This window comes from Euprymna scolopes, chromosome 43 (assembly GCF_053919585.1).
Source record: "Euprymna scolopes isolate OS-2025 chromosome 43, ASM5391958v1, whole genome shotgun sequence".
Taxonomy (NCBI): Eukaryota; Metazoa; Mollusca; class Cephalopoda; order Sepiida; family Sepiolidae; genus Euprymna; species Euprymna scolopes.
The window spans coordinates 17,436,538-17,454,634 of NC_136524.1; the positions used below are offsets into that span (position 1 = coordinate 17,436,538).

Consider the following 18,097-nt stretch of genomic DNA (forward strand, 5'->3'; position numbering starts at 1 on the left):
AAGCGCGACGGATAGGAAATCTGAATCTCCTGACTGCATTCTCAGCAATTACTGCCTTCCATAGTTGTTGTTGGCTGAAACGTCGTGAAACAACTAATAAAAAAAAGATGAGGATAATCGTCCGCAATAAATAAAAATTAATATAAATAATACTCATCTCAATAATGAATTCCAATTAAATAATAATATACCATTTGTTACGGACCCGACCATTGAAGATCAGATAATAAATAAAACGTGAATTTATAAGATCAAAGAATCCAACCTTGATCGCCCTTTGGGGGCTGTGGTGCAGTTGATAGAGACGTTGAATCTCTACGGTTCCAGGTAATGATTGTCTGAAGATAGCAGTTCCAATCCTACCCAAAGCCGGCCAGAGGCTTATTTGGCTAAAAACGTGGTGAGACGACAACAACTACGGAAGGCAGTGATTGCAGTCAGGAAATTCAGAGTTCCCAGCCATCGCGGTTACCACCTGACGATGGCCAGAGGAATAGTTGGCCGAAACGTTGTGAAACAACTAATAAAAAAAATTGAAGATAATCGTCCGCAATAAATAAAATTAATAAATAATACTCATCTCCATAATGAATTCCAATTAAATAATATATAGTATCTGTCTCGTTTCGAAACAGATATTGTCAAGAATTGTAAAAGTCAACTGAATTAAAAGAATAAATCATAATATGGTCAACATAATGAATTTTTGAATATAGTTTTTTGTCATTTATTATATATATACAGGGTGGCCCATGCCACTTTACAATTTGAAACAACTTTTTCTTAAAATACTGTATTTAATTAATTCTTTTTTTTTTTTTTTTTTTTTTTTTACACAGTTTAGAGTGTGAAAATTTATTCTGACTTATTTACAAAACATAATATCTCTTTAGTAGCCTCCATTCTGGGCTTCACAAAGTCGTGCTCTTTCTAAGCTATTCTCCAAGACAGTTCTTAACATCGGAGGTTCTAGCAAAAAAAATTCCTGTCATATGGTTGCTTTAAGTTCTTGGATGGCTTGAGGCTTATTTGCATACACTTTGTCTTTAAGATATCTTTAATACAAAAAGTCTGGTGCTATCAAATCAGGTGAATGTGGAGGCCATCCAAAATCGGAATTTCAAGAGATTTTCTGACCTTGAAACATCACAGTTAACAACTGCATTGTGACTCTAGCTGCATATGCAGTACTCCATATTGTTGCCATTAATAGCCTGGCATGTTTGCTAACTGAGGTTGGACAAAATTCACTAGCATATCTCTATATCTCCCAGCAGTTATAGTCACAGCATTTTCATTTGTATTTTCAAAGAAGAAGGGCCCAATAACCCTTTCAGAAATACTGTGATTTTAACTCGATGCATTGAACTCACATGAACTTGGTGTGGCTTTTCAATGTCCCAGAATCTGGTATTCTGTTTATTGAAAAACCCATTTAAATAGAAATGAGCCTCATCTCCCATGATTAACTCGTGAATAAACTCATTGTCATTTCTTGCAGTTTCCTGAAACCTGACAGCTTAATTTAGTTGTTTCTGAAAGTCTGGTGATTGAAAATATTGCACTAATTGAACCGTGTAAGGATACATGTGCAAGTTTCTTTGAATACGCTGTACCTATTTACTATGCCTCCCCACGGGACAGAGTTAGACACCAGGGTCGTTTTTTAACGTGGAGAAAAGGTACAAAAATAAAAATTCTCAGTCGTGAAGGATTTCTCCTCCACCGAAAGAGAACAAGAAATAGAAGTGCAGCATCTGAAGAACAGATACTACACTTTGATCTTGACCAAAAGGCCAATAGAGAACTCCGTGACATGGCAAGTTTTTGAGAACGCCCTCGAGTTGATGTGATTCCGATCTCTTCAATGCTATGCCTCACATCTTCAATATTTTCAAATGTATGTACTGAGCAACCTCGTTCACATCTAGATTAATCATTTACAAAACCCTGCTCTTGAAAACATGTCACTAAGTTCATTATTGCAGGCCTACTAGGAGGATGTCAAATATTGAAATGACGCATATAAGACCTTTACGTTGCAACAACTGACCATCTATTTTCAAAGTAAAATTCATTTATCTTCACTCATTCTGTTGTAAACATATTCATACAAAAATTCTATTCTATGATTCTGAAAACAGAAATTAAAATATATTAATAGAAAAAGTTATTTAATTTTTAAAATGTAAAGTGGCTTATGGACCACCATATATATCTATAATATAAAGCTGAACATCTGTGTGTGTGGGTGTGTGGTTACGAATAGCCTCCTATATGGTTGACTATTTTAAAAAACTGATTACATATAATGATAGATGTATCAGGGATCAGGAATGGGTATGTTTGATCTGACAGAACGGTGGTTCATAAAAATTGTTGGGGGTCTGTGTTCGCGCCTGGCCCCCAAAGTATGGAAATAAAAAATGAAAAAAAGAAAAAAACGTTTACAAGGGTTTTTGATATAGATGTACATAATTGATAAGTATGTTTCAACTTAAATAGGGATGGTATAATAAAATTGTGGGGTCTGCGTTTGCACCTGTACTCCATGGAAATATGGCACAAACTTTAACAAAGACTTTTCATATCTATTTGCATAAGTATACTTTGATAATTATGTTTCAGTTTGAAGAAATATGGTATAATAAAATTATTGGGTGTTCGTTTGCGCCTGACCTCGATAGAATGTAAATATGTCACAAAGTTTAACAAGATTTTTTAAAATGGGTGAGGGTCCACAATAAGACCTTAACTTTAATCTTAATTCACGTTAGCTTGTATTTATTTTTTTGAGTTGAATCATATTTTGTCGAATAAATTCACTTAATAAATTCATGTTCTTATTAAAGTGAAAGCCAAAAAAAAAAAAAGTCGGAACTTTAGACAATTCTCAACACAAATTTTACATAACTGTTTTTTTTCTTCTCCATTTGCACGTGGCATTCTTTCGAAAATAGATAAATAATAAAAAATAAGAACGTTACTTGTTATTTTGTCCAAAGAAGGAAAAAATCCTGCTCACATGATTACGTGTCTTTTTAAAAACATTTACATAACCTTTTTATTTTTATTTATATATCTGTTTAAGCTTTTTTTTTGTCAGTGTACTAGAAGGAATTTAGTTCATTACAACCCTTTCTGCATGTTGTTTACATTACAATAGCACAACCCTGAATCTGACGGCACAATACTACACCGTTCAATACTGTAAAACTGAAACAAAGCTGTTCTGCTTGAAAAAGATGCCATTTTCTTCTTATTCATATTTATATTGATTCTTTGCTTTAAAAAACTAAAGTAATTACGTGTTTACTTTTTTAATATTCCATTTTGTTGTTTCAGATTATTTTACTAAAGTAAGTAAAGCTTCATTATTTTTCAAAACTGTTTTTGTTTCTTTGTTTTTCGATATTTCATCGATATTATTTAGTAAGAGCGTTTAGCAGAAAAACCAACAAACGGCTACCTGAAAAAGTAAATATACAAGAAATAAATGTTACCATAGTCAATAAAAGTTCAGTTCATGTTTTTTTTTTGTTTTGAAATAGTTTTTAATGCTCTTTAATTGAAATAATTTCAGCAAACCGAAATTAAAACGAAATTTGAAGCGATAATTACTTAAATGAATTTTTATATAAACTACACATGCCATAATCGAATATTCCTCAAGCACAAAATAACGGAAAACATTAAAATATGTTTATAAATATTCCTTACGCTGACGGAACTTTCTTAAATTGTTAACACAGAATGCTCAGGTGCCCCTCCTTCAAATTGAAAACGGGGCTCTCCATTTCAAAGTCGCTGCCATTTTGATTTTTTTAAAACGGATTCGTGAATTAAAAAAAAAAAAATTTTTACAAACTACTTAAAAATACAAACCAATGAACTTTTCTACCATAAAAGTAACTTTTATTGACTATGGTAACATTTATTTCTTGTATATTTATATTATTATATATATAACATTTTCTCTTTGTAAGGAAACATCATTTTGTTGGTCACTCTTGGCTACGAACAAGGTCACTCTTGGCTACGAACAAAGTTGATATAAAAAAAATATATTTTCGCAAAAATTATCTTTACTTTCATCATATTTTGCTTAGGGTAAAATTTTTGAGTATCAAAACCTATCTCTTTACAACCCCCTCCTTTTCATAACCTATCATACTTTCATCAATCACAGTCCATTTTCTGTAGGCTGTTTTTGAACCCAGTCAACGACGGGTACTTCTGCTATTTCGATGGTATATATATATATATATATATATATATATATATATATATATATATATATTAATTTCATATTAATAAAATAAATATCTGCAAATAAAACCTGCCTAACCTGCAAACTAAATGATAGCATTAAATTTCTTAAACTGGTTATGATTTTTTTCTAACTTCAAATATTTGAATTTCTCTAGAGAAAAAATATCCATACTTACTTTTATATATAAAGAATTTGAATGCAAAAATGAGATAAATCCAATTACTAAATTTAAAATCTAGACTTTGACAATAAAAATTTATTTTAATTTACTTTAATTAAAATTATTCAAAGAAAGTGATTTTTAAGTATGGTAAAGTGATGAAACGGAACGTTTTTGGCAGTTATAATGTTATAATTTTGAAAATGAAGTTTATCATATTCTGAGTTTTAACTCTTTATATTTGAATTTTTAAATGGTAAATTGTGACAATATTGTATGTCAATAAAAGCCAGAGAACTTTTGACTTGGATCAAAATGTTAGTTGGCATTAACCCAGTAGCAACACTGATACAATCCAACAATAATGCCAATACGACCAAACACAGACTCAAATAATAACGTCAATAATTACAAATGCCAATATAATCCAAGAGCAACCTGTGAAGTTATTCTTGAATTACAAAATGATGCCAAATCCGTTATTAACTTAAAAAGAAAACAATTAAGAGGAAAATTTTCTATGTTACAATTAATTAGATTTATACATTTGGTATTTCATAAATGTTAGATTTTATTCTTGAGAGAAAATGCTAAAATTTTCAATGTCAGTGTGCATCTGTTTTTGTCAAAATCTAATAAAATATGCTATAAAAATTTAGTTCAGATTAGCATAAAGAATTACATAAAAAATAAAAGAAAATTAAATGGCTTCACAGTGTCTAAAAATAGTATATACATACCTGAGATAAGTAATATTAGAGAGAACACATTTATGGGGGACTTGTACCATTTTGGGAGTTCCAGTACTACCTGATGTTGTTATACAGTAAGCAAGTTCTGAAGAATTTTTTTGTCGATTTATTCTACTTAATTTTATAATAATGAGTTGAAGTTCTTGTAATTCATAAGATCTTTCTTCTCCTAATGAATCTAGTAAACATTTCAAATCCTGAAATTTAAAAGTAAAATTATTAAAAAGAAAGAAAGAAATTGAACAAATGCAAAACAAATTTTAAAAAAACTAAAACAATTCACCATTTTTTCATGAATAGAGATATTTTTCAATCAAAAAATGAAATTATTTATTTAATAAAATGACCTTATTTCAGGCTATTGGTTTTAATTTTGACTCTGAGCAAACAAAAATTAATATAAATGTTGAAATAAAATAAACTATAAAGTTTTTTTGATGCCTTCTTTTTCTAAAAACAAAGGACATTCTCTCCAAATATAATTGTACAACAAGGAATTTATAGTGAAGTAATGGTTACTTTTCTCTTTCTGAGGGCTTTCCAACACTACAATCACCAAAGTCAGCTCTCGGGACAAATTGTGAGGAGCCACAGCACTCACACTAAGATGTACTGCTTTGACCTTGTGTAATTCCTCTGCAGAAGATGCATGCCCGGTTTAGAAAAGTACCCATGCTAGTAAATTAGACTCAGCATTTAACAATGTCTACCATTTGATCATTGGTTACCTGAAGCTTACACGCCTGAACATCCTGCATCTCCTCATTGGTATTGCTTCTGCAGATGTGAGATGGGAAATTACTAGCTAAGTGATGAACAACTGCTCAATGACTGAAGTCAAGGAGAAGCTTCTTCAGCATATCGAGTCACTATCAACATCTCAGGAAGATATCAGATTAGCCATAAACAAGAGGATTAGAAAATGTCCCATCCTATTAAAATGAGAATCTCTCCTTTTGAGGTTCTACTTGCTGACCCAGAAGCACTCTGGTTTTAGTGGAAAAGATTCAACTGCCTAAAAATAGGAATGGAGCAATCAAAAGTTACTATAAGCAGGGATACAAAACCGACCTAACCATGTGCAAATGAGAGGAACACCCTACAATGCAACACTGACTTGTTTGCCTGACCAATGCAGCTTGAAAGATCTTGCAGAATACAATAATAATAATAAAAAGGATTGCATAAAAAGTGTCGTTTGACAACATGCCTTAAAGACACATTTTGATCTCGGTAACAATCGCTTTCAGACCTTTATTTTCTATAGTATTCTTTCAAATCATTAACAAGTAAACCTTCTTTTGTTTCACAGGCATAAATCATCAGTATAAAGCATCAATTCCGGACAGCACATCTTAAATAGAGGGGAAAATTAGTCTTTTGGCTAAGATCAAAGTATAGTATCTGTTCTGATGCTACATCTTTTCTGTTCTTTCGACCTTGTGTCTAACTGCCCTTGTGAGGATGCTAGTAAATAGAGACTTTAAATATGCTTGATTAACTGCCACTTTAAAATTAAAATTGTCACTAAATGTGCTGTTAATTATAAATGATTTAGGATTTCTGTACATAAATTAGACTAAAATTTAAGCATAACTAATTGGTTTTAATTGTTTTATAAGTTATTTAACTGAAAAAAAAAACGCCAATAAAAAAAAAGCAGCTCTAATACGTAGTTCATTGGTAATGAAACTTATTAAACCAGATTTCTCAGAATTACTTAATTTGAAATTATAAATAATTTTATTTCACTTTATTTAATCGAATAAAACCTTTAAAAATCAAATATTACCTTCATATAATGTATATCTACAATTAAAATACCAACTGGAAGTTCTTTGAGTGCACGAGAAAGAAATTCAATCGGATTTGGTTCAAAGACATAAAAGGCTGCTGGTACCTGAAGAATACTGAAAAGATAAATCCAAATAAAAGTGAAGACCATTTGCTGTAGATTATTTCCTTGTTATGGAAATATTTAATGTCACTTAATGGGGCTAGAAATTCATAAAATAATTTTGTAACAAAATCAATTTTAATTATAAAATATTTTAGCATTATTTTGGCCGAAAGAACATTTACTCTCGGACTTATTATTCATGGCACAAGGTACCTTTAAGCAAAGACGATATGCACACATCTAATACAATACAAATGATCTAAGTATGACAATTGAAGGATAAAGATTATCTAATGTTTGTAATTTTTAAATCGTGATTGCAAAAGCAGACATTGATTTTATCATTGTACAAATAATTTGTTTGCTATCTAACATATTGAGCAGTTTTCAATTTACTAATTACATAAATATTCTATCTGAGGTATTGATCACTGTTCAATTCAACATAAGACTTAAGAGTAAAATTATATAATAACACGTACCAACCATATTTAGATTATTAAATACATTTGTATTTAGCATCTACCACATTCTAAGTGGCCTACTGCATTAGTGCACACACCTGCTACATCTAGGAAATTGAGCACTATCTCAAGTAGATATATACTATTTACTGAGTGTCCCACTGTATCAATAATTTATTGCTCCAGAGTTTGTTTCAGATTATTGACCATTTATTATAAATAATAAAACTATTAAAAGAGTGTGCTTAAAATATTTATTTAAAAACTTATTTCTTTATTTCTCATTATTTTGGAACGCATTTGTTTTAAAGCAAAATATAATGATAAAACAATTTCATAAGTGAGAAGTGAAAAAAAGTGACATTCAGGAGTCCTTCAGAGTCCTATTGAAAGCACTAAATAAAAGTAAAGAGTCTTCTAGAACATTACTAAAACCAAGTGTCTAGAAGAGGGAATATTTTTTATATGAGCAGTGAAAAAGAATAAAACTTAGGAGTCCTCCAGAGCACTACTAAAACCAAGTTTTTACTCCCCACCTAAAAGGAAAAACATTTTTTTAAGTGAACATTAAAAAATATAAAACTCGGAACTCCAGAGGGCTACTGAAAGCATTAAATAAAAGGAGGCCTCCAGAGCACTAATAAAACTGATTCATATTTGTTTTATTATATATTGAAATATGTCCTTTAATAAGACACACAGCTCATCTATATAGTCTTAAGTTGGATATATTTAGGCTCATTTAAATATGACATCACAATGTTAAAGTTTGAGGCACTAACAAACAAATGGTGTGACACAGAGTTTTATTATAATATAGACAAGTGCCTTATTTCTTATTAAAAAATAAAACTACTGAATGATTTTACACGATTTTTTTGTTGTATAGCCTTTCCTTTCACCATGAATAAGATTTTGTTTGTTTTTTTATATGGGTAGAATTCTGTACAAGTACCTTATTTTCTTATTTAAGAGTAACTTATATTACTGTTGGTAACTGCAACAAATTTTATACGTAAGAAAAATCACTTTAAAATATATTAAAAAAACTTATAAGTAGAAAGGTAACATTTTGCTTTCAACATGAAAGTAAGAATGTTTTCACCTGAAATCACCAATCTACACAAGCACTCTATGTTCTCAAATAATGTACACAAATCGCTTATATCGTCTTTAGTCAGATATATTTAGGCTCATTTAAATATGACATCATGACATTAAAATTTATTCATCATTATAATATAGATTACTAGATAGGCAAATAGCATATTCCCCAAGTTTGAACTTTTGGGTTCCATATAGATCAGAGAAATTTTGCTATAAATGACCCTAACAGAAACTGCACCAACAACAGAAGGAAGGTCTTCAAGGTATGTATTCATAAAAAGTGACGGCTCTTAATAAAATTGGTCAAATCAACTGATATAAAAGAACAAAGGGATATAAATTCTGGATTTAAGGATTATCTTCTTTTTCTTCTTCTATTATATAAAGGGAAAATGTTTGTGTGTGTGTGTGTGTGTGTGTGTGTGTGTGTGTGTGTGTGTGTGTGTGTGTGTGTGCGTGTGTGTGTGTGTGTGTGTGTTTGTATCTCCGCTAAAAAATTTTCTCGTTTTCTTTGAAGTGGGGGTCAGATAAAAACCTTGCTTTCGACACGATCTGTAAATCATGCATGCACAAATTCCATTGCGTTCTTTTGTTTTAAGTAGCTAACATTGCAACGTTATTACATCTGTGTCCTCGTAGGCCTATCGATAAAAGCATTCGCTTGCTAACTTAAGTTATGCAAGTTCGCATTCAGCACAGACCATTTTTTTTTCTTGCTTACAAAATTTTTCTTTTACTTCTGGCTGATGCCACCCAAGTTCTGTTTTATTTTTTTACGACCAGGCAATGTCGCCCCACACCCATCCAACCCTCATTGTCAAAATGTTTGCTTATGACCGGGCAACACCAATAGTAATAGATAAATATGAAGATATAAAATGAAGATTAATAGAATAAATTTAAGACAATCACCATCACTTATCCTAATCCTTCCACTGACTTTGTTTTTCTTTTTTTCTCCATTTTCTTCCTCCTATTCTGATTCCCCAGACTGAAAGCCCCCACCATCCCAATTAAAGGGTTTGAAGATTCAAATAGTTAAAACGCTCATCCATGTACTTGGGCAGGTCTTAAGTTCAATTTCTGCTGTTTGTAATCGATATGCTTAGACACCAGTCGTATAACAAAAAACAATGTATAAAGATATGGAAGAGGAACCTTTTTGGAAAGTTTTTTTTTAATTTCTTAAAAGCATTTTTAGGATGACTTAAAAACATTCAAGTAATTTTGAGGACTTTTAACATGCTTCTATAAGTTCTGTTTTGTATTTTTTAATTTCTTAATTTTAATTTAGAATTTTCAGAGATGCAAACGATTTAGATCACTGTTTTTGAATTTATAACACATTATTAAACATAATATAACATTATTAAATAATTTCTGACAAATATTATATAATAATTTATGACAAATATTATATAATAATTTCTGACAAATTATTAAATAATTTATGACAAATTAATAAATAATTTATGACAAATTATTAAATAATTTATGACAAATTATTAAATAATTTATGACACATTAAATAATTTATGACACATTATTAAATAATTTATGACACATTATTAAACAATTTATAACACATTATTAAACAATTTATAACACATTACTAAATAATTTATAACACATTATTAATGTATGACACATTAAATACTTTATAACACATTAAATAATTTATGACACATTAAATAATTTATGACACATTATTAAATAATTTATAACACATTATTAAATAATTTATGACACATCATTAAATAATTTATAACACATTATTAAATAATTCATAACACATTATTAATTTATGATACATTATTAAATAATTTATAACACATTATTAATTTGTGACACATTATTAAGTAATTTATGACACATTATTAAATAATTTATGACACATTATTAAATAATTTATGACACATTATTAAATAATTTATGACACATTATTAAATAATTTATGACACATTATTAAATGATTTATGACACATTATTAAATAATTTATAACACATTATTAATTTATGACACATTAAATACTTTATAACATATTATTAATTTATGACACATTAAATACTTTATAACACATTATTAAATAATTTATGACACATCATTAAATAATTTATGACACATTATTAAATAATTTATAACACATAACACAGTAAATAATTTATAACACATAACACCGTAAATAATTTATAACACATAACACCGTAAATAATTTATAACACATTATTAATTTATGGCACATTAAATAATTTATAACACATTATTAATTTATGACACATTACATACTTTATAACACATTATTAAATAATGTATGACACATTATTAAATAATTTATGACACATCATTAAATAATTTATGACACATTATTAAATAATTTATGACACATTATTAAATAATTTATGACACATTATTAAATAATTTATAACACATTATTAAATAATTTATGACACATTATTAAATAATTTATGACACATTATTAAATAATTTATGACACATTATTAAATAATTTATGACACACTATTAAATAATTTATGACACATAACACAGTAAATAATTTATAACACATAACACCGTAAATAATTTATAACACATACCACCGTAAATTATTATTAAATAATTTATAACATATTAAATAATTTATAACATATTAAATAATTTATGACACATTATTAAATAATTTATAACACATTATTAAATAATTTATAACACATTATTAAATAATTATTAAATTCATATTATTTGAATCATACAAACTACTGCACTGATCTAGTATTGTTTTCACAATGTTTTGACCGATGTAACCTCTGACCTTCTTTGGATGTATCTAATATATTACTCTAATTCTCATGATTAAAAGGAAAAATAAGAGCTTTATCCTATTTTATATCATTATTAGTATTCTTTTTTATTATTGGTGTTATTCCTATTTTATTTTTACAAGAAATTATTTTAATTTCTATGTTTCATAACCTTCTGAAAAACATGCTAAACTAATACCTTTAAAAGAGAAAAATAAATAATGTGTACATTTATCACACCACATGATCTAATATTTCAAACATGACTTCTCTACTATTGTAACATATTGGGGCCTTATGGTAGCAAGAATTGAGTAGGTTAACTAGTTAATATGCAAGTTATACAGCTAAACTTGAGAAATTTTAGAATAAAAGAATTTTGAAACAAATAGAAAAATATGTGACAGATAAAGAATTTACAAACAATAACAGTTAATGACAATAACAAACCTTGGCCTCATTTCAAACATCAAAGTTTAGTTTCAGAAGAGATCAAAGTTTTAAAAATAAAGAAAGCTGTTGTAATGATATTGTAATGATAATCGAGCAGTTAAAGAGTAAGAATTGGGAGGGGAGAGACATTCCAACAATGTAATCAATGGGAATGTATAGAACTGAGTCCTCAAAGATTTATCTAGAGGCTTATGACTCAACCTGACATGCATCCAAAAATAAAACTAAAATAAGGAAATTTTCTTGGTGTTACTTCGCATGCATCGACATTGAAAAGGTTTTTATTTCAATGTCTTCAAGTTGAGGGCCACCATGAAGGAAGCAGGGTAAAAAAAAAATATGCCCATTTATATATCTCTTTGTAATCAAGGGATGCTTTCTGGATTGGATTCTAAATATTGATACTGTAGTTAAGGGTTTAGCTGTAGGAGTGCTGTTGGTATGAGCTCAAAAGTGCAATGCTTAATCAAATTCTTGTCTACCCTCAGCAGTTTAGAAGAGGTGTGTAGATTTTTCTTGGAATCTGTGCCGAGAGTGCTATAGTATCCAGAGTTTTGAGTCTGAGCGAATCTGCATATTATAACAGATGCCTTGTGTAAAGTGTAACAACTTCAGACAAAATAGGTTGGCATTTTCTGTTGATCTCCTAATGTAGAAAATGGCTGATTTATTGCGATCAGTAGAACCAATGTGCTTGGAAAAATGTGCACAAGTGTGCTTATGCTTTGTTGGCATCCATAACAGACAATATTTTATAACATTGTATGATTGAATGAAAAAACTACCTCTGATTGTCAATGGCAAGCGAGTGGCTGGAACAGCTGCCATTAATTGCGACAGTTTGACTCGCATCCCTGAGTAATGCTATGAGAGGGCTATTGAGGAATTCCAACTTGAATGAAATAAAGGATTGACCAAATTTGAAAAATTATAGTGGATGTAGTCTGACCTTTTCTTCACCCAGTGTGAAAAAAAATCTTAGGACTGTTTTTAGTATGAAGGGGAGGGATGTAACTATCAATGACTATAAAGCAAATAAATGCATGCATGCATGCATAACCCCATGTTGTTTTGTAAAATCGTAAAGGATTGATATGATGCGATGTAACATTATAAATGAGGGCAATCAGTGAAATTTGAACGCTCATCAACTTGAAACTAACAGTATAATACTGTTTTGACTTATATTCTGTAACATATATAAAAAAAATGCAATATTTTAGTGAGAAATAATAAACTGTCAACACTTGTCAACAAATGTGAACAAAAAAGGTGAACGTTATTCACAAAAATCTACTTGGTGTAAAGCATAATGTTTAGCATAGCATTTCTTTTACACTAAACATTATATGTATTACTGTCATATTCTTTTAAAGATTGTAAATTTTAACAAAAAACATTTTAAAACATGTCTCACCCAAGTAAAATGGCTGGAATATCTTCAGAAATTTGAGCACAGACTCCAATGATTTCATTTTCTGTATTATAACTTCTTAAAATTTCGGTAATCTTTAAATATAAATGAAAAAAAAAATACATGGTTTTGTTATTAACAAATTGTGCAAGAATTCTTAATTATTGAAATTTCTTACAATAATCTAAATACAAATATCAATAACTTAATTTTAATTTCTTTAATTTTTAAAATGAAAATATTATAGACAATAATTTTTCAATATTTGAGTAATGTTGTAACCACTGCTTTATTATTATTATTATTATTATTATTATTATTAGTGTGGCTTAAAAAAGTAGAGCCAAGCAGAATCTATACTTTTAAATATCTATAGCAAAATATCCTAGACAAATTTAACACATTTTGAAAAAGAATGAAACTAAAAAGGAGAAATGTCCCGATCCCCTAACATGGCCTGCAGCTGGTATTTCAATCTGGTGCACATCAGTTACATGGCATTCCTTGGTGGGCTGAACTGGCTTCCTCTGAAGGAGGAAGTTTCATGGGAATTAAGTTCACAAGCAGACCCGAGTTGCATGTATATCATGTTTTAGGGAGATGGCAACATTAGGTTTTTGCAATTCTTGCAGGGAAGTGTTGATGTCCTCTTACCTGCAGCACCTAATATTCCCACCTGGTATTGACCAGACTCAATGTCACTTAACTTTGGTGATCTAATGAGAACCTGTGTGTCAACATGATTATGCTGTATATAGGCAGTGTATTTTGTGTCTCACATGTATAATAATCTATGAGTTTGCAATCAGTTGAATGAGGGAGGGGGAATGTTGGTTGGTTGGTTTTGTTTTACGGCATATCAACTCTTTTCAGGTTATATAATGCCGAATCCAGTTATTTTGAAGAAAAATTTTTTAATAGAATATATATTTTTTTTCAAGTCAGTTTCTATTTAATCCATAGTTGGGACCCTAACAGGTACTACCACTCCGGGTCAGAGTGGACTTGGGAGCAATGGCAATTAAAGGATGGCTTCACACTCCCCAAAGCCTGTAAACTGGGACCTCACCATCGGATATAGTTTAAAGTCATATCCAGGACCGGAGAATATTGGAATTGGTGAAGTCGTGCAAGTTCTCAAAAAGCCATTTCTTGGTTTTGCTGGTGGTGTGAAGTGAAGCTTAGTCCTCCTGCTACACCGATAACTGTCCTACAACTATCCAGTGGGCAACGATTCAATATAACCATGTTGGACAATGATAGGAATAATTATAATGCCAATAATTATAAGGCTTTCGTAGTTCAGGATGTGAAAGAGTAGTGAATATTCATCAACTGGAAAAGAAGGCCCAGAACAAGATAGTCTATTTGATGATGAAAAGTGAACAAATGATGGAACCACTGCTACAGTTTTCATTAGTTTTGTTAGTACTAATTAGTGAAATGTACATTGTTTTAGGTAAAGATGAGAATATTTTACAGCGTTTTTATAACTTGATTTTGATAATTTATAATTAACTGAACAAGTCCCCCTTTGTATTTCTCTCGATTCCTTTCATTATGTTGATTCAACAACTAATTTTTTTAAATGTCTTGCCAAAGGACTGGAAGAAATATGGAACATGAAGAAAGTCAATTATTTAAGAAGAATGCCTTAACAAATATAATAGTTTCTGAATTTATGAATGAAATCAAAATGCAAAAAATAATGGTAATGTTTGTGACACAGCAAGTCACAAGTACATATAATAATATTCATAGATGCATAAAATAAAAAAATACATTTTTTAATAACATTTCTTTATAAGATCCCAATATAGATATACCTTAGTTACATAGAATTGCAAAAGCACAAACGAGAAGTTAACTATTTATTTAGATCAAAGTTCCCACTCTTTTTCAGACCGCAAGGGACTTTCAAATTGATCCATCTTACCATATTCTATACTCAAAACTGCTTCACAATACGATGGAGAGGTGCAACTGGAGGCTTATTAAAAACATTTCATTTTCAGAGTTTTTTTTAATGAAAATTAAGTCAACAATATTTGAAAAATACTCAAGGATAAGGAAACGCATTGAAAAGATAAATGAAAATATGAATGTAGATCATATGTTTTAACACGCATTTTCATTAACTCTGTTTTACTATTATTTAAGTAGTAGTGACCGCAAGGGGAGACAACTCATGTTTTTTTTTGTTTTCTGTATGTATGGAAAGATAAATAAATGGAAATTCATATGTGAATCATATCTTTCACCAGCATTCTTTGCTTTGTTTAATACTTATCAGTCTTTACAATGAAAACTTATTTCCATCAGTAATTGCTGTTTTGTATTTCATTTCTTAGTTATTTCCATTATGTCTTTCTAACATCCTTTCATGTTTGTCCTCCAAATAAACTAAATGATATTGTTAAACAAGTTTCCCTTCTGTATTTTCTTTCCAACACACTGTATTTGTTGAGAAAACAATAAATGGGCACATGTATTATCAACAATAATGCACATATGCAACAGCTACTATTTGTATGTAGGATAAATATTTCAAACATGTCTTTTTTACCCTGGTTACTTCTGCAGTTATTTCCCTCCTATATAAATTTGTTATCTCAACTCTACCAATATTCTATGATTGCTACTCTATTGTTTTTTTTTTCATTGAATATATTTGCTTCAACTTCAATTTATAATAAGATATTCACAATGAAAACCTTGCCTTGGTGCAACAACAGAAAAATACTTTCCTTCCTTTCTCCATGTACCTAATGCTAAGTGGAATTTGCAAGAAGTTTCGTTACCATGATATTGCTTCCTTGCAAACTACAACAGAGCCATCTTCCCGTCCAATGTCGAAAAATACTTGCCATAAGTAATTAAATTTTGTCTTTTTCATTCATCATTTTCAATTCGCTCATTATTATTCATCATTCAACTGAAAATCAATCTACCTTGTTAACCTTTATCCTGAGTGGTTTTTGATAAGCTATCACTCAGTATTAAATTTTCTTGTCAAATTTCCAAATTTTTAGTCGTGTTAGTTTATGTATTTAACAATTTATAGAGTCAGTACTTATATTGACATATGGTATCATCCATTGTTGTTCCACCTATTTTCCCAAATCATGTTGGGCTATGATACAATTTAGACAAAGGATTGGTACATCAAATTCCATAGCCTATGAGAAACTTATCAGTAATACACATATAATTGAATGAAAAAAATTAAAAAAAAAACAAAAAAAGCTTTTACTTTTGAAACTCTACTATATATTGGGTACAATATAATAATCAATACAAAATCTTCATAAATTAAGATATCATATTTAAGTGTATTTAACTGAACAATACTGGGAAGTCTGCTAGTCCATAATATATTTCGATTTAATTTTAAATAAACCTGTTTAATGCAAAAAAGAAATTGTTCTATAAAAGGAGAGGCATTGGAAACAAAAGTAAATGATAAAATTTTGCAGCCATTCTGAAAAGCTAATTACTTCAAGATAAGCAAATAAGTTCTCCAGGAACAATGTAACCCTGCTAAAATATATTTTTGACCAATCATTAAGATATTAAAGAAAAAAGTAAGATCTGTAACAAGTTACCATTCTGGATATTTGGAAAAGTTCATTATAAGTGATTACATGTTTTCTTCCTTTGCCATCATCATACGTCACAGCCACAAATTCTTTGAAGGCATCTTTGTGACAATAAACCAAATCATGAAGAGTGTCTGTCATATTTTACACCTACAACATAAATAAATAAAAATGTCAGTAAAAAAGTTCATTGGACTATTCGGACTACTGTTCTCATCTTAAGTGTCGTTTGTACAACATTTTGGTTGATGTAACCTCCGACCTTCCTCGGGTGTATTCGGTCTAATTCAGAATTTTTTCTGTCAAACTCAAGAATCTTCACACAATTTCAAACAGCACCCTTTATTTAATCCACAGGGGTAGCATGCTCTCATTCCATCAGTCATGACTGGATAGCGTCCTAAGCAATTCACAATTGTATTTTAAATGTTGCCCAGACTTTGCCTCATTCAATCTCAAGAAGAGTGCAACTTATCACTGAATTTTACCAAGTAATGTATCTACTATGCTACGAGTCCTTCTAGTATGAATTTTAGGAGCCTTTAAAGCTATTTTTGTTTGAAATCCTGTACAGATTCCTGAGTTCAACAGAAAGATCCCTAAGTTTGAGAGAAAGATTCTCAAATTTAACAAGAAAAAAGGTTGGAGATTACATTGACCAAAACATTGTGTGAATATAACTCAAGATAAAAACAATAGTTCGCATAATCCAAATAATATGAATTATTAATACTCATCCAATACATTCAGAAATATAATACAAAAATATATTTCAAATAATACAACAAAGACAATTATTGAATTTACTTATAATATTTACACATTTTTAACCCCGAATTATATAAAAATGTATTATTAAAAGTAAAATTAAATTTTATAAGTAGATTATATTTGGTAACATTTCTGTTCAAGAGTCACAAATCCAAAACTATTGTTATAAAAAACGTATAAGTAAATATTTTAAATAATTAAATTTATTTAACAAAAGTAATCATTTCTAAAATTTAAGAAATTTTCAAAACTAACTAGTTTTCCGTTTTTGAATGCAGTCTGTGTAAATTTTCTTTTAATAGATGGTGGGCATGTTGGATTATAAAGTAATATAATGATATCACACTTTATAATATTTTCATAGTGTTCTTTGTAAACTTTACTTGTATTTTACATCATATTTTA

General features: G+C 29.4%; 1 protein-coding gene across 2 annotated transcripts in view; it reads right to left on the minus strand.

Moving 5' to 3' along the window:
- The window catches only part of LOC145268218 (beta-alanine-activating enzyme-like), a 130,553-nt gene that overhangs the window by 57,997 nt on the left and 54,459 nt on the right, over positions 1–18,097 (minus strand). For both annotated transcript variants that reach the window (XM_080123519.1, XM_080123520.1), the window contains exons 2-5: positions 16,928–17,071; positions 13,326–13,417; positions 6,978–7,095; positions 5,174–5,382 (exon numbers count right to left, since the gene is read on the minus strand). In XM_080123519.1, the coding sequence (XP_079979645.1) occupies positions 5,174–5,382; positions 6,978–7,095; positions 13,326–13,417; positions 16,928–17,062 (554 nt within the window). In that variant the 5' untranslated portion in view covers positions 17,063–17,071. The remainder of the gene's footprint in view (positions 1–5,173; positions 5,383–6,977; positions 7,096–13,325; positions 13,418–16,927; positions 17,072–18,097) is intronic.